The sequence below is a fragment of the Danio rerio genome, chromosome 14, assembly GCF_052040795.2.
Source record: "Danio rerio strain M-AB ecotype USA chromosome 14, GRCz13ab, whole genome shotgun sequence".
Lineage (NCBI taxonomy): Eukaryota > Metazoa > Chordata > Actinopteri > Cypriniformes > Danionidae > Danio > Danio rerio.
In genome coordinates, this window is record NC_141034.1 from 10,251,114 (window position 1) to 10,274,880 (window position 23,767).

Here is a 23,767-nt window from a genome sequence, read left to right on the forward strand (position 1 = left end):
TTTACCAACTCACTCCAATTCATAATAAAATGTCATGAAAAATCTCCAAACCAAACCAAATACAAATTGGACTGACTGTTAACTATGAAAATCATCCTAGATAATTTTTTTTCTCTTCTGGTTTGCTTAATGGAGTTTACTTGGTCCGTTTATGCAAAATACTATATTAAAAGACATTCCTACATTTGAAGTCAAAATTATAAGCCAGTATCATTCACAGCATGTCCTATAATATTTTTTTCTTCTGAAGAAAGTCTTATTTGTTTTATTTCGGCTAGAATAATCAGTTTTTAATTTGTTTAAAACCATTTTAAGGTCAATATTATTAGCACATTACACAACGGTTTGCCTAATTACTCTAACTTGCCTAATCAACCTAGTTAAGCCATTAAATGTCACTATAAACAATGCTGGTAAGTTGAACAACGACTAGTAAAATATTATTTCCTGTCATTATAGCAAAGATAAAAGAAATCAGTTATCAGAAATGAGTTATTAAAACTATTATGTTTAGAAATTTGTTGAAAAACATAATAAAAATTGAGGACTGAAATAATTCTGACTTCAACTGTATGTAATTTAGCTTACCTTCAATGTGCTAAAAACAGTTTAGCCCAATAAAATCTCTTGATTTCTCGCACACTGATGGTTGTTGGTAGAGTTTATTAGAACCAGAAATGTAACGAGTATAGAGATCAGTTCTAGACTCACCTACTTTGTAGCTGACACATCCCTCCAGGTCCCCCACAGAGGTCCAGCCCTGTTTCTTTTCCACCTCTGGATCATTATGCAGGATCTTATTCCTCAGCCATGACAGGTAGTACAGCCTCAGCTTGTTTTTCTTACCTTTCCACAATAAAAAACGAATAAAGGAGATTCAAGCTATGCATACACATACTGAGTTTGGAGAGATTAAACAATCCACTTTTTCCAGAAATAGGCTCATTTCTGTCAAGACAACTCTTGGAGAGATTTAGTATGGTAATAAATTTGCATATGGCTGTGTGGATGTGTTTGGTCTTGGTGGAGTAGATCTGCTACGCAGCTGCTGCTGCTTTAATTATTACGGGAGGGCAAATACAGAGACTTGCTACTATCAATATATTCAAAGACATACAGTCTGCGAATATTCAGGGTTTATACACTTTTTTACTACTAAAATTCTATGACTTTTCCAGAATTTTTTATATAAATATTCATGACCTAATGTTTCATGTAATGTATACATGGTAGATAATAAGAAAAACAATTCACAATCAAATTTATTACAGTATAACATAAAAGACGCAACAATCTATTTAGTTTAAATTTATTTTTGTATCTAAGTGAAATACATTTAGATGATGCTTACACAGCATTAATAATGCGAGACTCTGTTTTTGTCCGAGGACAGAAAATAAGTAGACAACTGACATATTTTCAAGTACAAAAATATTTGTTAAACTAATCTCCATGTCTTTTCCAAAACTTTGTGGGTTTTTCTGTTTTTCCAAAACCTTCCAGGCCTGTAAAAGTGCATGTTCAAAACTTTAAACCCTGAATATAACACACTGCTGCTGCAAACATAATATATATGTAACCCTTCTAGCAGGTCTAAACACAGGTGGAGCTGGGGTGGAGGAGGGTCTTCGAATAACGTAATGAAACATTCCAGCGTAGAACGACACTGCGCATTTCAAATACTAAGGAGCAAGCTGACTGGCTGTTGAGGCGACAGAAACCAATCTTCTGCGCCATGTATTTAATGATGCAGGAGCAGATTAGGTGACCTTTTAGCCTGCTGTAAACATAATATATATATGTAACCCTTCTAGCAGGTCTAAACACAGGTGGAGCTGGGGTGGAGGAGGGTCTTCGAATAACTCAAATGCAACATTACAGCGTAGAACAACACTGAGCATTTCAAATACTGAGGAGCAAACTGATTGGCTGTTAAGGCGACAGTAACTAATCTCCTGCGCCATGTATTTAATCACGCAGGAGCAGATTAGGTGACCTTTTAGCTTAAGCGCACAAAGAGTTTCACGACAGAACTTTGTATTCTACAAATCACCTAGAGTTAAATAGTTGAGTTTTATTATATTTAAGCTATTTTTTAAAAATGTTTGAACAGTAAAGTTACGAATAGTTTAAGCAAATTACCTATTATTTGACATTAATATTCACAATGAGCTGTTTACCTTAATCACACAACATAAAAGACAAATTACAGAATACAAGTGTATGGTTAAAAACTAATTTAGACAAATACATGTGCTTGGTTTTAGACTTGTTTGTATTAGAACTGTTTGTATTAGGTGGAGTTTAAACATACAAAATACTGGATTCAAACCAGAACCAGTGACTGGTAGACAAATATCACTTTGGTAGACAAATTGGTGGACAAATATTATATAAAAAATGTAACTTATACTATAAAAAATGATTCACAATGTAGTTAATATTTAGTTTCCTGACAAATTAATTGTCAAAGGCATTAATTGAATATAGTTTTAGCCAAGTTGTAACCTCAAGGTCTTACATGGAGACTAGTTTGATATCAGTTTATAAACAGAAAAAGTTGTTTGTAAAAATTTGATACAAAAATGAGATACTGTATTCCTTTCTGTACCGATAATGAGGAGTATTGTGTAGCTGCATTTTTCGATCTTGCAAAAGCTTTTGACTCTGTGGACCATGAAATTCTACAGGATAGGTAAAGATTTACTGGACAATCTGAGAGCAGTCTGGTCTGGTCGTCAACAATCAGTAAGGGTAAAGGGGTTTCTGTCAGATCCCCTGCTGCTTCATAAAGGGGCCCTACAAGGTAGCATATTGGGGCCTACACTTTTTAACATTTATGTTAATGATATCGTTTCTGCTGCAGGTGATTCTTACATACATCTATACGCTGATGATACCGTCATCTATACATATAGTTTTTCTCTGAATACAGCACTTTCTTCACTGCAAGCCATTTTAAGCATCCAATGCAATTTACCATCCTACATTTAGTTTTAAATACAAATAAAACAAAATATATGGTTTTTAATGGAAATCTACCACATGTTGAGTTTCCTTCTAAATCTTCCTTATTGGACGATACTGAGATTTATATGTGGTTAGATGGTAAACTGTCATTTGAAACTCACATAAATGAACTGCTCAAAAAGGTTAAAGCCCGGATTGTTTTCTTTACAGAAACAAATCTTTTTTTACGCACTCTTCAAAGCAGCATTTGGTCAAATTAACATTATTACCAACTTTGGATTATGGGGATTTAATTTACAGATCAGCTTTAAAAACTCTCCTTCACAAAGTGAATGCTATTTACCATGCAGCAATTCGATTTGTTACTGGTGCGCCATTTAATACTTATCACTGTCAACTATATTCTTTATTGAATTGGCCTTCTCTTCAAGTTTTGTTCATTTACAAAACTCCTATTGGGAAAACAATATATGTACAGTCACTTATTAACATTAAGAAAACATGTCAAAATCTGTACTCTAATAGTTTTATTAACCTTTGCATACCCAAAGTTTGCACTTCAGTTGGTTGCTACCTTTTTCAGTTTTCTGCTGCTGATGCTTGGCTTTTTATGTTGCCTCTTGGCCAGGTCGTCAATATAAATGAAAACTGGTTCCCAATTGACTTAGCTGGTTAAATAAAGGTTATTATTATTACTATTACTATTATTATTATTATTATTATTATTATATTTAGCTTAATAACCAATAAAATTGTTAATCATTAGCAAAATCATAGAGCGCCATCTGCTGTTCAAAACTAAGCACAGAATACAGTGTTTCCTCTAGGATTTTTTCCAGCTGTGGCGGCAGGTCTTTTACACAAATCTACCAACTTCCTATGCCGTTATTTCAATAAAAAATGGAGAAATGTGGTGAGCACAGTATTACAGGTTTTTGGGATCTCATTTTATGCATGCCAATTGTTTTGCTTGCGTGCCGATTTCCTCAGCTCGTGCACAAAACTTCTTGCACGCCCCCTCAAACACGCTGCTCAAGTGCAGATCTTCTTGTGGCCTCTCAAATAAACACTGCTGAAGTGCAATTTAGTGCATTTATGTTACAAGTATGTTTCCAACATTTATTACATTTGCTAGGAATGTTTCGGAATGTATCCAATAGACCTACAGCGGCATTAATGCGTCCTGAAGCAAAGTGAAATGGCTATAAACCCCAGCGAGATAATTCTTTGTATGCAGACAAAGCCATAGACCTTTATCTATAAATAAAGTATAATTATGGAAACTGTGTTCATCTTAACTGAAAGCTACGTTGTGTTTGCTGGCCTCACGCATCACACACCTGTCAGTAAGTCAGACAGTCTGTAACCTTAAAGTGTTAAACAAATAGCGCACAGCACTACTATGGTAACAGAAAAGTTTGCGCTGTTATTCACTTACCTTTTAATGCATTTTGGTGCGATTATAACCTGCTATTCAAAACAACAACAACAACGACTGAATGTTTTGAATTAATAAGAAGCTGTAATGTAGCCGTGGCGGGAAGAATTTTGGTGTGGCGCCCCGCCATGGAAGAATGAATGTAGCGGAAACCATGGAATAGATTAAATTTAGAATAGAGAAGCATTTAGAAAATCTCAGAATCAAATTCTCCAATGATTTTTCACAGCAGCTTTAAAAGCATGTAACAAAACAATGTTTGGATTTGGCTTAATAATCTGAGAAATGCACATCTTCTATTAAGTTCCGCAGATGAAAGTGACACATATTTAAAATTACTCTGCTGTGGTAAAGTGGTTTATGTACTGTATGTACCTGATATAGTAATGAGTACATTGAGGCCCTCCAGCACGTCCATCTGTTGGAAGCGTCTGCGACTGATGAGAGAGTAAACTTTACCCTGACCACTGCGGTCCAGCAGCCACAGGCCATTCTCTGTACCCACCAACAAATTCACACCTAAATACACACCACACACACAAAAAGACAAGACAGACAGACACACACACACAAATCAGTCAAAACACTAATCTGCTTGATATAGGAGCATGCATTTCAGGGTTCAGGGTCAAATATGAAATTCCCCAAGTTTCACTGATTAAAAAGCTGAACTTCCCTGACATCCAATAAACAAATAAACAAGCCGCTTTTCATAGTATTAAAATAGTTTAAGGATGAATATTATTTAAGTCACTATTATAACAACAACTAACAACTTACCACAGATTTGGAAAGCAAACAAATAAGCAAAGTTGATAGCTCTATAGTAGTTTTACATTTCGCTTTTCTGTCGTCTACTTCTTAACCGACTTCGAAGTGAAGCCAAAACTCTTAAAATCGATATTTTCCTCTGTGTTAGCCGTACTTAACAGGTACAAAATTCACCTTTAGACGATATAAACATCCAAAGCTTGCAGTTTGCCCCTTCTGCCTAAAATCACCTCATATTTCAGTTTCCCATCAAACTTCTGATCTATCAAATGCTCTGTAGTATCCGACATGTCTTGCCCCCTTCAAGTCGCTTCACATTTCACAGCAAGTTTTGTTTTTATGCGCTCAATGACATCAAAGTAATTTCTGTATTTCCACTTGAAGAAGCAACCACTCTCGATGGCAATCATTTTAGCTCGCGTTCTCCAACAATTTAAAAGCGCCTGCTTAATACCTGACGTTGCAGCAGAAAATGTGATTTAAAAAAACATTTTTTCTTCTTAAAACTATATTTTAACACAACTACCACAATTAAACTGACTTTAGTAACTGTAGTCAAATTTCACAAATTTAAAATGTAATTTGTTACAGTACTGCATTTCTCAAAATTGTAATTAGAATACAGTAAAGAGTTACTGTGAAACACGTTACACCCAACAGCATTATATAAAAATACTATAAAGAAAAATTACATTTAATTGAATCAAAATTAAGCAAAAATCCTTGATTTTCCATGACTTGAAATATCTGAAATAGCCTTTTAAAATTCCATAACATTCCAGAAATTCCATGACCCGTGGAAACCCTGGCAACAAAATGCTATTGGCTGTTTTTTTTTTATAAGGGGAGGAGCTACTATGTCCCGCCCTGTCTTTATGTTTCAATAGAGATTACGTCAAACACTGAATAAAAAAATGCACATTTCAAAAGCACTTTTAGATCTACAAGTTTCCAACCATAAAAAAGGAACGTAACAGCATTATATAAGAATACATTATAAGAAAATTAAAGTGACAAATTCCTGATATTCCATGACTTGGCCAAAAAAAAAAAAAAACTCTCGATTTACAATGTCTGGAATAGACCTTTTAAAATTCCATATTATCCCAGAAATTCCATGACCTGCGGGAACCCTGGCAACAAAATGCTATTGGCTGTTTCTTTGAAAAGGGGAGGAGCTACTATATGTCCCGCCCTGTATTTATGTTTAAATAGAGATAACGTCAAACATTGAATTAAAAAAAAAGCACATTTCAAAGCACTTTTAGATTGATAAGTATCCAAACATAAAAAGACATTTAACAGCATTGCTGCAAAAAAATGCTTTTCTTACGTAGATTTTTTGTCTTCTTTCTAGTCCAAATATCTTAAAACTCTTAAATCAAGAAGAATTTTCTAGACAACCAAAACATATCGTTTTGTTCTGAGAAATAATATGCTAAAATTAAGAGAGTTTTTCCTTAAAACAAGCAAAATAATCTGCCAATGGCGTAAGCAAAATAATCTTGTTTTTCCTTTTGACATAAGATTATTTTGCTTACCCCATTGGCAGATTATTTTTACTTGTTTTAAGGAAAAACTCACTTAATTTTAGCATATTATTTCTGAAAACAAGACAATATGTTTTGCTTGTCTAGAAAATTCTTCTTGATTTAAGACTTTTTAGATATTTGGACTAGAACCAAGATAAAAAAAATCTAAGAAAATCATTTTTTGCAGTGTATAAGAATACTTTATAAGAAAAAAAAAAAAACATTAAATGGAAACTAAAAATTAAAGTGATAAACAAAGATCCCTGATAATCCATGACTTGGCCAAAAAAAAATAATAATAATAATAATTATTGAATTACAATGTCTGGAATAGACCTTTAAAAATTCCATGATATTCTAGAAATTCCATGACCCGCAGGAACCGTAGCAACAAAATGCTATTGGCTGTTTTTTTAAAGGGGAGGACCTACTTTATGTCCCGCGCTTTTTAATGTTTAACACACATTTCAAAGCACTTTTCTAAGTTCTAACCATAAATTTATGCAACAGCATTATATAAAAATACTTTTATAGAAAAAAACATTAAATGGAAACTAAAAAATAAAGTGATAAACAAAGAGCCCTGATATTCCATGACTTGGCCAAAAAAAAAACCTAATTCCCAGATTTACAATGTCTGGAATAGACCTTTTAAAATTCCATATTGTTCCAGAAATTCCATGACTCGTTGGAACCCTGGCAACAAAATGCTATTGGCTGTTTTTTTGAAAAGGGGAGGAGCTACTATAAGTCCCACCCTCTCTTTAGGTTTCAGTTGGAATTACATCAAACATTGAATAAAAAACAGCACATTTTAAAGCACTTTTAGACCTTTAAGTGTCTAACTATAACAATAAATGTGAAACAGCACTATATAAAATATTATACAGTGATCCCTCGTTATAACGCAGCTCACTTTTCGCATTCTCTCAGTTTCACAGAAATTTTTTGTGCAATTTAACATGCTTTTTTCTACAGCTCATTGTGTTTTGTGTCCTGATTAGTGCATTGTGTTTTGCGTCCTGACTGGCTGTAGATGATTGTCAATCAATCTCTTCTGTGCGGTGTCTCCTGTACAGTACAGAATGCATTCAACTTGCCAAATTTATAATAAATCTTTGATCGCTAGCAGTGCGACTCAGAAGTGCTTTACTGTATGTTCGCAAGTTTTCTCCCCACAATGTCGACGGAACCTTCTGCACTGTCAAAGGCACCTACAGGGCTGATAGTGGAAAAAACTCCTGAGCCTGAACTTTTTTTCCTTGCCCCTGAGGTGAGTAGGGGTGGGGGTACTATGTATGCAACGCACTTTTAACACATAACTTGTGGGCCCCTGGGCCCAAATATATTAACAGCCTATGTGTAACCCTGATCATCATTATTGTCAAGTGGCTCTTTTTAGACACATGCCAGTAATGTCAGTGACACATGCCAGTGTCAGTGATCTTGTGTCATGTGCCAGTAGGTGTCAGTATAAGCACGTTATAAGCACATTAATGTTATAAGTCTCTTTGCTTTAATATTTAAAAATCATTAGGCAAATGACACCTGTTATCTTACATGCATATATGTTATGAGTTTTCAACATGCATTTTATTATAACTTTTTAAAGGATATTATTTAAAATACCTTAAAATGAAAATAAGTTAAATAATAAAATAAATGAATGAATTAAAAACATAGAGAAGTCCATATTGTAGGGAACAAAGGAACTGCCAGGATGCAATAATATACAGTACAACAGATAAGTGTAACCCCTCCCATACATAAGCATGCCACAATAAATTTGACTGACATGTACTGTCAAATGACTATATTACGTACGGAAGTATGACTACGAATACATAAAATAAATGCGTTTAAATTAAAACATCGTGGAGTAGCTCAGCAAATAAACTAACTTGCGACGCGATAAATTAGGTTAAAAGTCGCGTAATGATTAAATGTGGTTTTGCTCGTGTTAATTAATGTCATAAGCTTCGCCGGGTGTCGATGTCACTGCAGTGACATGCACCGCGACACTATGAGTGACACAGGTCACTACACATGCCACTAGCGAGTGACACATGACAGTGGAAAACCGGACGTGCCACCGGAAGTGTCACTACACTCAGTGGCATGTGCCAGTGTCATCTGTACGTCAGATGTCGTGTCACTCCATGTTAAAACTGCTACTGTGAATCCGCGTTCAAGCGCACACAATAAGCTAAAACTCGCCCCAAGCACCGGCAAAAACAAATAACAATGAATGTGTCGAGGAAAGAGTAAGGACATATCTTAATTATTTATTAATAAACTTATTCTGAGTCAGTGTCGCAAAGATCCTGACTGGCAATCTCATCTTGGACTCGCCTTTAGAAATTCATCTTTACGGATTACATGAAGGAGTTTTTTTGTTTTCGATTTGTTTTATTTCGTTAAGTAATAATTTAAAGCTTTCTATAAATATATTTATTATGTCTGTGAGGCATATACATTTTGCTTCATTTTGTTAAGCGCTCCTGTTCAAAAACCAGACGACAGAAAGCGCATAATTTTGGTTTTCTTTATTTTATAAAAACGCTGTAAGGTTTTTTGATGTATTACTCGTTCTTTGTGAGCAAAAATGACGGATAACTTTAAATTGCTCCCACTGAAAAAATGCAAGTGATTGCTCTGGCGCCTCGATGTCCTGCAAGCTTTTTATAAGCAAACTATGCGCCTAATAGCACACATTCTTTAACGTTTAAGCTACCATTGTTTTATACTTGAACTGTTTTATATCTTTTATTTTAGGCAAGTCGTGATGATCTGAGAAGGCAAACTGATCAAACAGACAATGATGGTCTTCCGCTGGGAGCTGTTCGTTAAAAAAAAAACTTATTTTTAACGAATAAAAAATGCTCCAAACGTTTTTCTAAATAAGCTGAATAAAAAACGAAACTAAATATAAACACTTTGCCATTAGGCTACATACAAAACTGAACTATTTCATAGCTGAAACACTAAGTTGTTTAAGGAGAAGGGGGAAATATATTTTTGTCCCGTCTATGCTTCACCGTTATTTCGAGAATAAACCCAGCGTAAATATGCAGATGTCATTCCCAAAACTTATCAGCGTATATGTGCCGAAAACGAAAGTTTCATACAAATTCTGAATGTATTATAGCCTGGAAAGTGCAAAGCACGCTCCTCTTATTATCACTAAAAAGCGTCACTAATCTTAGTTCATAGAGATCTCACAAAGATCCGTTATAATTTATAAAGCTCTCTAAATTACACAATTAATCTTTTATTTACATGGCGTCTACACTCAAAAGATGATTCACGAGCACACAAAATGGCACTTAATAAAAACCAATCCGGCGCTTTCAGCAGTGAGTGAATTCTGTGAATCTAGAGAAATGACAGATCAATATCCGTGAACCTGATTTTTTTTTCCCCGCAGCTAGGCTTGCCACGATAGACGGTGTTGACGGTGATACCGGTGTTAAGACGCAACACCGGTGACATCACTTTTCTACCGTGACACCGTCCCCACATTTGTTTTTTTTAGGTATTCGTTTTTTATTTTTTTTTATTAAAAATTTATTTAAAATAAATGGAAAATATAATTATAAATAATTGACTTAAAACGAGAGCATGCTCTATAATTAAAATCTAAACATAGCTACAGTGCGTCATATTTCATTTACCACGTGAGGAGAAAAGAGGAGTCGAATTTACAGAAAGAGGATGGCGGACGATTTATTGTCAAAACGCATTGCAAAAGCGCATGTTTGGCAAAATTTTGGGTTCAAACCAAATGCATAAGAGAACCTGACAAAGTTAATGAGGCAATCTGCAAACTTTGCCTGACAAAGGTGGCAGTATCTGGAAACATAACTAATTTATACACGCACCTTCATGTTTAACTATGGGTGGGTCGCGGATAGATCAATGGCCATAAATACGCAACGCATACTCTCATTTTAAAAAAAATCACGCGGCCATCATCTCACAATGTTTAATAATAAATATCTTTTTTTTAATGCCGCGCCATTGACAATCCAACTGCAGAGAAACATCGTGGTAACGTGAGGACTTTTTCCGAAGTTCAGCTGTTCTTATTTCCACTTGATTATGTGTTTAATGTAAAAAAAATTCATAATGTCTAGGCCAAAAAGATCGAATCCTGTGTGTGCGCGCATCTTTTATAACTGAGGCCGCTCTCTTCAAAAACCGAAAGTTGCTTTTTCTGTCTGGCAATATTTCGGCTTTTAATATATGAAAAGTTTATTTAGATGAGCCAATATTAAAAATTGCAATAAAGTAACTGAGACGTGCGGCCACACATCGAATCTGAGGACTGATTTCTCTCTCTCTCTCTCTCTCTCTCTCTCATTCAGACATCGAGCCACAACACAAGTCAAGTTGCAAAACTTAGGCAGGTGCAGCTGACAGGTAGAATAGCTGAAGCCTTTACGAAATCTGTCAAAATGCACCTCTGAAATTAATAGGCATAAATGTCTTTGAGCCAAAAAAAAAGTCTATTGGTAGGATATCTGTAAAAACGCAATTGGAGCCAAAGATATGAGTTGTGTAGCCTATAAATTATAGGCCTATTAATTCTAATAAAATGAAAACTAAAATTAAAAATTTATTGCATTTTTCATTTGATAAAAATATACGTAAACGAAAAAAAAATCAAAGGGTGGCTAATTTGTATTAATGTGTTTTAATTTTAATGAAAATATGCTCAGCATATTTAATTAACGGCTATACGCCGTCAATAGACAAGCCATTCAAAACATATTATTTTACCGTGTACTGGGCTATAATGTATATTTTACAATAAAAACTAAACGTAGCATGTCTCGCTGTCATTTAAAACGTGTAATTCATACCACACCAGAGCTGTGGACCTGTAGTGTTTAAACTTACAGGGCGGTTGGTCAATAGTCTTAATGCGCACTGAACTCCAATCCGAGGGACTCGATAGTTACTCGATAGACAACATTAACTTGAGAGAATTAAAAAATAAAAGTTTTTTTTTAAAAGGAACAACGCGCAAATCTGCAACAAATAAAATAAAAATAAAACGTCTTGGCAGTGCTGTGTGTATTCCGCCACTGACAGTGTGAGACGCCCTTATGCTGCGCCTGTAACTGCCGCTTGTAAGAGAGATCAAAGCTGTATCGATAAAACCAAAAAGCAAGATCATTTAGTTATAAATATTCCATAACAATACTTATCGAAATATTTATACATTTACATGTTGTTTATTGAAATTGTGTGATCTGTATAGGTTGTCTGATCTTTCCAGAAGCTGTAAACTGACACATGTGCGGTGATGTTTAGCTCTGACGAGGCGCTTTTATTTAGCCTGCCCTTTGATTTTTTACATAATGTTCCAATTCTTAATTTTTTTTCATATAGTTTAAATATAAAATGAGTGCTCGCTTGTTTAGTTGTGATCATTATGCAAGGATCATATTTCATATTCGGTTTATTCTTCAATAGCCTAAATTCGTTAATAATGTCCTATTTTATAAACGGATTGTTCATAAGGACTAAGCTGTTAATATATAACATAGGCGTTTATGGTTGTTATTTGTATGGTTCCAACTTACACAGTTTTTTCAGCCTGTAGCAGTGTTGTGTTTTATTCGTTATGTAAATAAAAGTTATGTTTTGTTTAATAACAGGGATTTTTTTTGTAGTTTCCTTTCCGTCCATTTAAACAATTGACATCGAATTGGCAACTCCCGCAAAACTGAAAGTGAAAGTATTATACGCACGCATTTATAAGCTATTTAAAAGCAGAAAAAAAAGAGGAAATGAAAAAATGCCCACTTCCACGGTGATACCGGTATTACCGGTGTTGTCACATGTCGATTAACCGGTGGGGAAATTTCCTCACCGTCACAACCCTACCCGCAGCCACAGTACGCCGGAAATCCGGCGTGGTGCCGGAACGCTATCACCCCTGCACCTACAGTAGCACCCAAGAGGAACATGCTTACCATCGCACAAAAAGTTGAACTTCAGGACATGCTAAAGGAAGGTAGAAGTTACAAGACTGCAGGGCGCCATTACGAAATAAGTAAATGAAGATCAAATGGTTTTGATCTGTGGATTCATTCTACAAATCTGGACTTATTTTCCTACAATGGTTTGAACTTTGAGAGTTTTAAACAAAAGAAAAGTGTAAAAATGTCAACGCCTGTCTGAGATAAGGCTATAAAGTCTATAGTGAGGGGTTTTACAGCCTTAAAACATCTGTTTTAATTGTAAAAAATAAAGCGGACTACTTTGCAAATTTCACCTATTGCGGGTTATTTTTAGAACGTAACTCCCGCGAATAACAAGGGACAACTATAGAAAATAGCACTAAAGGGAAACTAAAATTTAAAGTAACAAACAAAAATCCTTAATATGCCTTGGCCAAAAAAACTAATCCCCTGACTTTAAATGTCTGCAATAGACCTTTTAAAATTCCATGATATTCCAGAAATTCCTAGTTTCCCTGGGATTCCTGGCAGTTGTTACTTGCCATCATTGCATTCCACAGCTGTGTTGTGTGCATACAAATGTGTCTCACCCCACAGACTAGCACAGAGGATCTCAGCGTTGAACTTCTTTTTATATTTGCGAATCTCTGGGGCGTCACTCTGTGGTCGAATGTTGGTGGGGTTGACGTTCACCACTGAGCCCTTCCTGTGAGGCTGTCTAACGCATGGCTCACACCTGCCATTCACTGAAACACACACAGAGAGACAGACAGAGAGTTTGTAAATGTGACATGCATGTATGTCAGTGGCTGTCAGTCATGTGGACTCACGCTGGCCGTGTCCCTGCGGACTCAGAGGTGGAGAAATCTGAAGCAAACGAGGGTCAATGAAAGCTGAGAATGAGGAAGATGAAGAAGACACGCTTTTTCCTGGCTGGTTATTGAGTAGTTTCTGTAAATGCAGAACAACAGGGCAAACATCACATAGAGATCGCTAATAATTGCGTCTTTATACAATATTGCAAAATGAAAAATCACAAAAACAATTTACTACATTTTCATAGAAAACCATTTTTTTTTTTACCATCAATGAGCATCAATAACACTTACTGGCCATTTTATTAGGTATATCTATCCAACTGCTTGTTAAGGCAAATTTCTAATCAGCCAATCACGTCAGCAACAAAGTGCAATTAGGCATGTAGATAAGGTCAAGACGATCTGCTGCAGTTCAAACTGAGCATCAGAATGAGGAACAAAGGTGATTTAAGTGACTTTGAACCTGGCATGGTTGTTGGTGCCAGACGGGCTGGTCTGAATATTTCAGAAACTGCTGATCTACTGGGATTTTCACACACAACAATGTCTAGGGTTTACAGAGAATGGTTTGAAAAAGACAAAAATATCCAGTGAGCGGCAGTTCTGTGGGCACAAATGCCTTGTTGATGCCAGAGGTCAGAGGAAGAGCATCTCTCGACGCACAACAAGTCGAGCCTTGAAGAGGACAGCAGCAGACCACATGGGGTGTCACTCCTGTTAGCTAAGAACAGGAAACTGAGGCTACAATTCGCACAGGCTCACCAAAGTTGGACAATAGAAGATTGGAAATACAGTGCCTGGTCTGATGAGTCTCGATTTCTCCTGTGACATTTGGATGGTAGGGTCAGAATTTGCCATCAACAACATGAAAGCATGTATTCATCCTGTCTTCCATCAACAGTTCAGGCTAATGGTCGTGGTGTAATGGTGTGGGGTATATTTTCTTGGCACACTTTGGGCCTGTTAGTACCGATTGAGCAGGATGACGTGCCATGTCAAAAAGCGCAAATCATCTCAGACTGGTTTTTTTAACATGACAACGAGTTCACTGTACCCAAATGGCCTCCACAGTCACCAGATCTCATTCCCATAGAGCACATTTGAAATGTGGTGGAATGGGAGATTCATGGATGTCCATTTTCTTGGCGCACTTTGGGCCCATTAGAACCAACTGAGCATCGTGTCAATGCCACAGCCTACCGGAAAATTGGTGCTGACCATGTCCGTCCCTTTATGACCACATTGTACCCATCTTCTGATAGTGAATTGATAATCTCTAATAAGTACTGTAGTATCCTTTAATTTATATTACAGTAGACTGTAATGTATTGTAGTTTTTTATACCCTATAGTTGTACAAAACTACAGCAGTGGCTTTGTTATTTATATTACTATAGTTGTTAGATTACCATAGCAACTACAGTCCCTGACAAAAGTCTTGTCGCTTGAGTACAAATTGACTTGAAGTGTCGCTGAAATTTATTTCTAATGAAGTTTTTTCTTTTAACGAGAAATGGCTCATTTGAATCCCAATAGCTATTGAAATAATGTTTCAGTGAAAATATATTATTCTAATAGTCCCAGCGTGGTAAAGTCCATTGAGTCAATTTTTGCAAAGACATACATAAAGCGGACTTTATAACAAATAACCTTTGGGGTGAAGTGCTTCTTTATTCCTTCAAATAATGTAGCCTAGTTGTCTTTTTAATGATTATTAAAGGAATTATATTGCTTTGTTTCCTTGTTCATCTTTATTTACAAGTAGCAGAGTATGTACAGCTAATTTATAAGCTATTTCTGTCCATTCGCATCCTGTCCTTTTGTGCCACCTGGCGGCATAGCTAAAAAACACATTATTTTTCCTTTAGAGCGGTGGCAGTACATCCTGTAATGGTCACCTATGCCTCGTTTCCACTGACTGGTACAGTACGGTACGGTTCGGGTCGGTACAGGTCACCTTTATCAGGCTTGCGTTTCCACCACAAAGGGTACCCTTTGGTGTATGACAAAGTTTAAGTCGACTTCATGTTCGCTCAAATAAATGTCTACAGTAAAGCTGTACGGGTCGTTTACATATCATATGAGAAGCTCTTCTCACAAAACAGATGCTTTATACACAAATACTTGTTTATAAATGTTTATTACTAACTTTTCTATGAACATGATTCAATTATAACCTTCAGGATTGGCCAGCCCAGTCACCAGACATGAACATCATCGTGTGGGGTAGGATGAAAGAGGAAGCATGAAAAATGAAGAATCTTGATGAACTCTGGGATTCCTGCAAGACTGCTTTCTTTGCCATTCCTGATGACTTCAATACATTGTATGAATCCTTGCATAACCGCATAGATGCAGTTCTTCAAGCTCATGGAAGTCATACAAGATATTAAATGTGGATCTCTCAGCACCACTACTTAATTTGCTGCCATATTTTTTTATTTGTAGTAAATTTGTTGAATTTCTGTATAGGCGACAGGACTTTTGTCTTGCCAAAACTTGACTTTTCTCTCTTGATTAAATGATAAATCTTTTTTTCAGTGAAACAAATTTATTTCAGTGCATTAAACATCATTTTAGAGGGTTTTAGCTTTTCATATAAGCTATTTCTAACACAATTTGATTAATTAAAAGTCAGGTTAATAGCAGGTGTTTCTACAAAATAGATAAGCGAGCTTTTGTCAGGGACTGTATTGCATTACCACAAAAGATTCAATCAAATGCTTAACACACTCACAAAGTTTAGTTCGCTGTTTGTTCAAACTACTTATTAAAAATGTGCTGAAACAACACAATTCTGGAGTTTTTTGGGGGACAACTTAATTGTTTTATGTTCAATTCACTTAAATTTGTATTCATGTTGTCCCAGCACAAATCATTTGTGTGGAACCCAGCATTTTTTGGTTTAAAAACACTGTCGTAATAGTCAAACTCTGTAGTTACTATCATATTTTTTTCATGTGGACAGAACTTGTGCCTTTAAACAGTACACTAATCAGCTGTAACTAGTCTCCAAGCAGTGTAAAATGTATTAACTGCTCTACAAATGACTTTTCAAGAGCTAAAAACAAACTAAATATGCAGAAATTATATTAAACACTAGATATCAGTGGGCTAAAATAAAGTGATTTAAGTGCAGATGCAGGCATACGTCTCTGGAGCTCTGTGTAGGGGTCTGGTGGTAGCTCAGCTCGTGTGTGGGGCTTTTGTGCAGGAGGTCTGGCAGATGGTAGTTATCACTAGATTGTGAACCACAAGGCCTCTGATATACGTTATGTGTTGGCTTTGCTGCACTCTGCTGGAGAAACAGGAAAATCTGTTTAAGGACATGTTTTAAGCACTGACAATATCTATGAAACACTGTAAATTAAGCATAAATGAGTACATCCCAATTTAAAACCAGAAATATTTTTATCCATTTTTCAGTGAATATAGGCAATATATTTTGGTGCATTTGAACAAAACAGGATTTATTAAAATTATATTATAATATAAAATATTTATAATTATAATTTATATGTTCAGAAATATATATATATATATATATATATATATATATATATATATATATATATATATATATATATATATATATATATATATATATATATTGCAAGATAAAAATAAATAAACTCTATTTTATACTACATTTATGGAACTAAACTGTGCAGAGCTGCCGCCCTCAAGAAACTGAGTCTGACACCCTTGCTTTAAATGGCTGATAAAATCAAGAGTATGTCAAAACAAAATGACTTATTTTTCTCAGTATATCGTACTGTCCCTAAAACAACATAGTGAAGGTGACTTTACCTGCTGCTGTTTTACATTGAGATGAGGCTGAAGAATGATTTCATTAGTCTGCCCTCTGGAAAACACAGGCCTTCCATTGCTCGATGGAGACCTGGAAAACAACCAGATCAATTTTAATGATGTCAAAGAAAACGTTTGTTCCTTCAGGCCATGAACAATGCAGCAAACTACAAACACTGGTAAGAATACAGTACGACAGAACACATTTTTACCAACAACAACAACAACAGGTTCACTTCATTCCCACATCTAATGACAACAGGGGATGATCACGTGGGCTTTAGATTTTGCATGAGGAGCATACTACTATTTTCCCTTAAGACTTCACAAATAAAATATAGACACAAATGTAAAAACAAAGCATTAGTTAAGCCAAAAATGAAAATTCTGCTATTATTTACTTGGCTGTATTTCATTCTAATCCCGAGACATTCATTTATCTTTAGAACACAATTTTTTAGATGAAATTTGAGAGCTCCCTCATCCTCCATAGTAGACAGCTAAGATAACGAGGCGTTTAAAGTCCAGAAAAAGAATTAAAAATATTGTCAAAATATTCCATGTAACTTCAATGGTTCAACTGTAATCGCATGAAGCCCCAAGAACTCTTTTGTGTGGCAAAAATTTAAATTGTTTGCCAATGTCTCCTGTATCAGACTAGGATGTTTGATTACTATGGGGAGTATGATGCTTAAGTGTTGCATTGCTGAATCTAAAGGCAATACATTGTTCGATCCATAGTAAACATGCACTTGTCTTGACACATGAGAGAAGATACGTTTGTCAAAAAAAGCTGTAGATATGATTTTTTTACCTACAAGTGTTAGGCTGCATTTATACTGCAGATCTTGATAGTATATTCCGATTTTGTGACTGTATCCGATTTTTTTGCTGACTTGCTTTCATCGTCTTTTAAAAGTGACTTCTATTCGATCGTCTGCATTTACACAGCACACGGCAAAGGCACAATGACCACGAAAAAAAAAAAAGAGCGGGCGCTGACTAACAGCTGATAATTAAAGAGCGCTCTTTTCTCTATTCCTGTATGTAATCTATTCGCAGCTTTTGACAAGCTGTTTCACTATAGTTTATGACAGAAAGGTTCTCATTTGTCCATCTTCTTTGATATATAAGCTTTTTTAAACCTTTAGGCATCTTAATGTAATGTCCATGGCGTGATTTATGCACGTGATGTATGTACTAGTATTATATTAGTTTATATTGGTTTCGTGGCAGACATTGCACTCTCTTGCTGTCGTTAAAATGCTTAAATACGTGTGCTATATGATAATATAAAAGCTGTTTAAGTCCTCGTGTATGAGATTTAAGGTTTGGGACTCTGGTGAAGTCTGTTCTGAAAGGACAGTGTCAGACTTGACGTCATTCGTTATGGTTTTTAATGACGCGCGACTCGCATTGACAGGTGAAAATCCGATCTATCTGCTTACACTGCAGACACAAGGGCACAGATCCGATTCATATAGGATAAATTTCCACATATGAACATGGCCTGAATCTGATTTGAGTAAATCAAAATCCATGTAATTTGTTTCTGCTTACATGTACATGGGCCATATCGGATCTGTGCCACATGGAGAGAAAAAAAATCGGAATTGAGTCACTTGAACAGTGCAGTGTAAATGCAGCCTTAGAGAGCTCTTTGAATTTCATCTAAAATAAAACTTGCGTTCCAAAGAAAAACTAAGATTACTGAAAAAGACTTGAGCGTGAGTAATTAATAACAAAATGTTCACTTTTAGGTGACCTACCTATTTAATTTTTGTAAGGGTATTTTTAGTCCAAGGATCACAAACCCTGTTCCTGGCGAGCTGCCTTCCTGCAAATTTCAGTTGCAACCCTGACCAAACACACCTGTCTGCAATTATCAAGTGCCTCTTCAGGTCAGGTGTGTTTGATCAGGGTTGGAGCTGAATTCTGCATGAAGATAGCCCTCCAGGAACAGTGCTGGTGATCTCTGTTTAAGTCATTACAGTTTGAGCATAAATATAATATAATATAATATAATATAATATTATATAATATAATATAATAAAATATAATATAATATAATATAATATAATATAATATAATATAATATAATATAATATAATATAATATAATATATATATTAGCCTTAAATTATGTTTATCTGTCTTATGGTATCTGTTTTATGATTGTTTAAACGCATCACGCACCTCTACTGTGAAGCAAAGCTGTCCAAAAATGTTAAAAAAACTAGTCATCGTCCAAACAAAAAGTGGCTAGCATACATTAATGTGGTTTGACATCGGAAGAACATTAGCAGAATGGCAGAAAAAGTCAACATGTGACTGCCACAGGCACTTCACCCCTGCATTGTGAGGTTTTTGCAGTTTTGATTCAGGGATATGAGAAGCCCGACATGGTCATAGCTTCTGACATAACGATCTGTCCATCCAGCACCAACCATATGTCTTCTTTCACAACACATTGGAATTATATTTGATACCAGAGTTTTAAATCCTTGTAGTTATGGTTTAAAAGGACAGTTCACGTAAAATGACACTATGCCATTTAAAAAAAAAAATCTTAAGACGAGTAAACATTAGTTTAGATTACCTCATCTTCTCATCATCTTCATCACTGGATGAAGAATATTCTGCAAGCTTCATCAATGGGCTGAACTGAGACTTTGTTCCCAAACCCTTAAAGACAAAACAGAGTGATATTAATAGACTTTGATACTCAAGTTTTTTTAACAATTCTGTCTGGTTCTTGAATCTGATAGCCCTGCAATATTCCGCAATATCAGCAGTATCAGAACTCATACTGCCTCTCTTCACACTCCACCAACATAGAGTGACAGCAGATCAATTACTAGACACAATAGATCAATTAGTACAGATTGACAAATATTGCAGCTGTTGGACAACAAAATGTATTTTGACGCTGTTTGGGTGAGAATACAGTTGTTTAGATTGCAACTATTCAGTTTAATTTTAAGAATAGTGCCAATTTAAAATATTCATATTTCAGAGATTCAGCACATAGGCAGCCAGACTGTCATATTGAGCAGAGAATAGATGGTTGACGTCAGCCACAAGGTGGCGACAGACACTGCATAATAAATCTTTAGGGGAGAAAAACAGCATTTTCTCAGTGTACGTTTCAAACTACAGCTAAATAAATCATTACAGAAAAGGTAAGACTCTAAGTCGATCTCTCTCTTTTGTATGTTGTAGTTCTGTATTTATACCATAGTAATCTGGAAGTGTTTGCTTTGGCTTTTGGGGGGTTATTTATTGTGAAATCCAAATTGCAACAGATAAATACTGGAAAATCTCTGTAGTCTGATGACATTTCATGCTGTTCAGCCATATAATCTTGTTAATCTTTGTTAATGTGAGCAGAATCACCTGTTTCGTCATCACTTTAGATATAACACTAGAGAATCATTCATATACCAGCTCTAAAGTGACGTTTGTGAAGTAGCAATAGTTTCTGCTGTTCTGACGTCAGCTGCAGATGTGAATAAATGGTGGAAAAAGGAATTCCTCATACAAAATGATTTTCTGTTTTATATACTACACCAGGGGTGTCCAAACTTTTTGGGCCGAGGGCCAGATGCAAAAAAACAAACGTTGTCGCGGGCCAAATTTTACATACATTACACAGACACGCATATATATATATATATATATATATATATATATATATATATATATATATATATATATAGTTGAAGTCAGAATTGTTAGCCCCCCTAAATTATTAGCCCCCGTTTATTTTTTCCCCAATTTCTGTTTAACGGAGAGAAGATTTTTTCCACACATTTCTAAACATATTAGTTTTAGTAACTCATTTCTAATAACTGATTTATTTTATCTTTGCCATGATGACAGTAAATAATATTTGACTAGATATTTTTAAGACACTTCTATACAGCTTAAAGTGACATTTAAAGGCTTAACTAGGTTAATCAAGTTAATTAGTCAAGTTAAGGTAATTAGGCAAGTTATTTTATAACAATGGTTTGTTCTGAAGACTTAAGGGGCTAATAATTTTGACCTTAAAATGGTTCATAAAAAAATTTAAACCGCTTTTTATTCTAGCCGAAATAAAACAAAAGTCTTTCTCCAAAAGAAAACATATTATCATACATACTGTAAAAATGCTCTGTTAAACATAATTTGGGAAATATTTGAAAAATAATAAATAAATCAAAGAGGGGCTAATAATTCAGACTTCAACTGTGTATAGATAGACAGACAGACAGACAGACAGACAGAGAGATAGATAGATAGATAGATAGATAGATAGATAGATAGATAGATAGATAGATAGATAGATAGATAGATAGATAGATCATAACAAGAACTGCTGCTTAATTGAATGCATGTAATAGCGACACCCGGTGGTTATTTATTGAATTACGTTCATTTTTGTATAGCGGGCCAGATTCTATTGATATTTATAAAAAGCCTCGCGGGCCGCCACAAAACTGATTGCGGGCCGCAGATGGCCCGCGGGCCGTAGTTTGGACACGCCTGTACTACACGATTATGCTGCCGAACTGTTGTATAAACGCAATATCACACTTGTAGCAGTGCGATATGGCTGTATATTGTCACTATTGTCAATATAGCTGTTTATTTATTCCCACCAGTGCCGATAAATCTCCATATTGCACTGCTACGATCTATTTACTTTTTTATTTTCACTTATAAACACTTATATATAAAATGAGTTATATTACATTTTTGTTTTGGAGTGAATCTAAAATATGCAAAATATATAACACGTACATATACAGTTGAAGTCAGAAATATTAGCCCCCCTGAATTATTAGCGCCCCAGTTTATTTTTTCCCCCAATTTCTGTTTAAAGGACGGAAGATTGTTTCAGCACATTTCTAAGCATAATAGTTTTAATAACTCATTTCTAGTAACTGATTTATTTTATCTTTGCCATGATGACAGTAAATAATATTTTACTTGATATTTTTCAAGACACTTCTATACAGTTTAAAGTGACATTTAAAGGCTTTACTAGGTTAATAAAGTCAACAAGGCAGGTTAGGGTAATTAGGCAAGTTATTGTATTTTAATGGTTTGTTCTGTAGACTATCGAAAAAAATAGCTTAAAGGGGCTAATAATTTTGTCCAGAAAATGGTTTTTAAAAAATTTAAAGCTGCTTTTATTCTTGCCGAAATAAAACAAACAAGACTTTCTCCAGAAGAAAAAAATATTATCAGACATACTGTGAAAATTTCCTTGCTCTGTTAAACATTATTTAGGAAATATTTAAAAAAACAAAAAAAAAACAAAAGGGGGCTAATAATTCTGACTTCAACTGTATTTTGATGCATTTGTCAGTAAATAATGCAAGATAAAGAGAGACATCTGACATTGCTATGAAAGTTATTATGAGTAATCCATTTTATTGTGATAATCTCTATGATTCACACTATAAATTCAGAAAATGATCAGAAATTCATTATACATTTGCCTATACAATGTAATGTATAAAATAGGGTCAGCAGTCTACTTAAACTAACTGCAAAATCATCTGATATACATGTGATGCAGATTCACACCTGGTTGTGTGGTGATGCTCCTGGACTTTGAGAGTTTCTGTTTGGATGAGCTGGATTATCCAGAACACAGTACCCTGCAAGAACAAAAACATCTACATGACAGCATTCACTGACATATACTTAAAAGCCATTGTTTCCACTTTAAGACAAATGTCAAATTCCCTGACTTTTCCATGACCTTACTAACTAAAAAAATGAATTTCCATGATCTATCCACCTTATTTCTCACATGTGGCCAATGTAACTTAAATGTGTCAAGACTTATGATCCCCTTCACTCCCATTCATTCTTCTTTTCATATTGCTTTAATACAGTGGTTCGCAAATTGTGTGGGCTTACTTCTAGTGGTGCACGGAGGAATCACCGAGTAATGAACGAAAAAATTAATACAATTTTAACCATTTGATGCGTATGATAACACAGATGTGATCAGCATTGGCTGTTCTATTAAGCCTACGATCAAAGCGCTGAAGAATGTTTACTTCAGTGCATCGCGTCATCAGCTGCTAAAAATCATTCCAATTGGCGCAGCACGAGAGAAAGAGGTGCGTGGTGCTTGCTGAGCAAATACACGCTAGAGCAGTGGCCCCCAATCCTCGGAATGCAGAAGCCTATAGATCAATTAGTACCGGGCTGCACAAAAATCATTAATTATTTCTGTTTTATTTAATACCTTAGTTAGAATTATCATTTATTTTGAAAAATGACCATAATCTCGTTACATCTAGGTCACTTGATCACCAAAAGTTTACCTACAGGCTAGCAAAATGAGTAAGAACTGCAGCACGACGCGCTTGCGTATTCCAGGTGTGCCCTGTTAAAACATCTAAACTTTTCAGAATGTCGCACCGCGAGTCAAGTGACAAGAACCGACTGATCAG

At 35.3% G+C, this 23,767-nt stretch overlaps 1 protein-coding gene and 1 long non-coding RNA gene across 7 annotated transcripts in view; one reads left to right on the forward strand and one right to left on the reverse strand.

The window, feature by feature from the left end:
- si:zfos-2326c3.2 overlaps positions 1–23,767 on the reverse strand; it is a 121,095-nt gene that overhangs the window by 30,082 nt on the left and 67,246 nt on the right. For 3 of the 6 annotated variants that reach the window (XR_015507034.1, XM_087281045.1, XM_087281043.1), the window contains 8 exons: positions 22,887–22,960; positions 19,909–19,994; positions 17,311–17,401; positions 16,652–16,798; positions 13,514–13,634; positions 13,274–13,429; positions 4,784–4,927; positions 712–846 (listed from right to left, as the gene is read on the reverse strand). Coding sequence is in view for 4 of the 6 variants with exons in the window: in XM_087281045.1 (XP_087137171.1) it covers positions 712–846; positions 4,784–4,927; positions 13,274–13,429; positions 13,514–13,634; positions 16,652–16,798; positions 17,311–17,401; positions 19,909–19,994; positions 22,887–22,960 (954 nt within the window). In the remaining 2 variants the exon portion in view is untranslated. Of the gene's footprint in view, positions 1–711; positions 847–4,783; positions 4,928–7,307; positions 7,926–12,664; positions 13,430–13,513; positions 13,635–16,651; positions 16,799–17,310; positions 17,402–19,908; positions 19,995–22,886; positions 22,961–23,767 lie in introns of those variants that run through there. The other 3 variants (XM_087281046.1, XM_087281044.1, XR_015507035.1) reach the window with 2 other exon arrangements.
- The window catches only part of LOC147840770 (uncharacterized), an 821,899-nt gene that overhangs the window by 24,449 nt on the left and 773,683 nt on the right, over positions 1–23,767 (forward strand). The gene's annotated exons all lie outside the window — the stretch shown is intronic.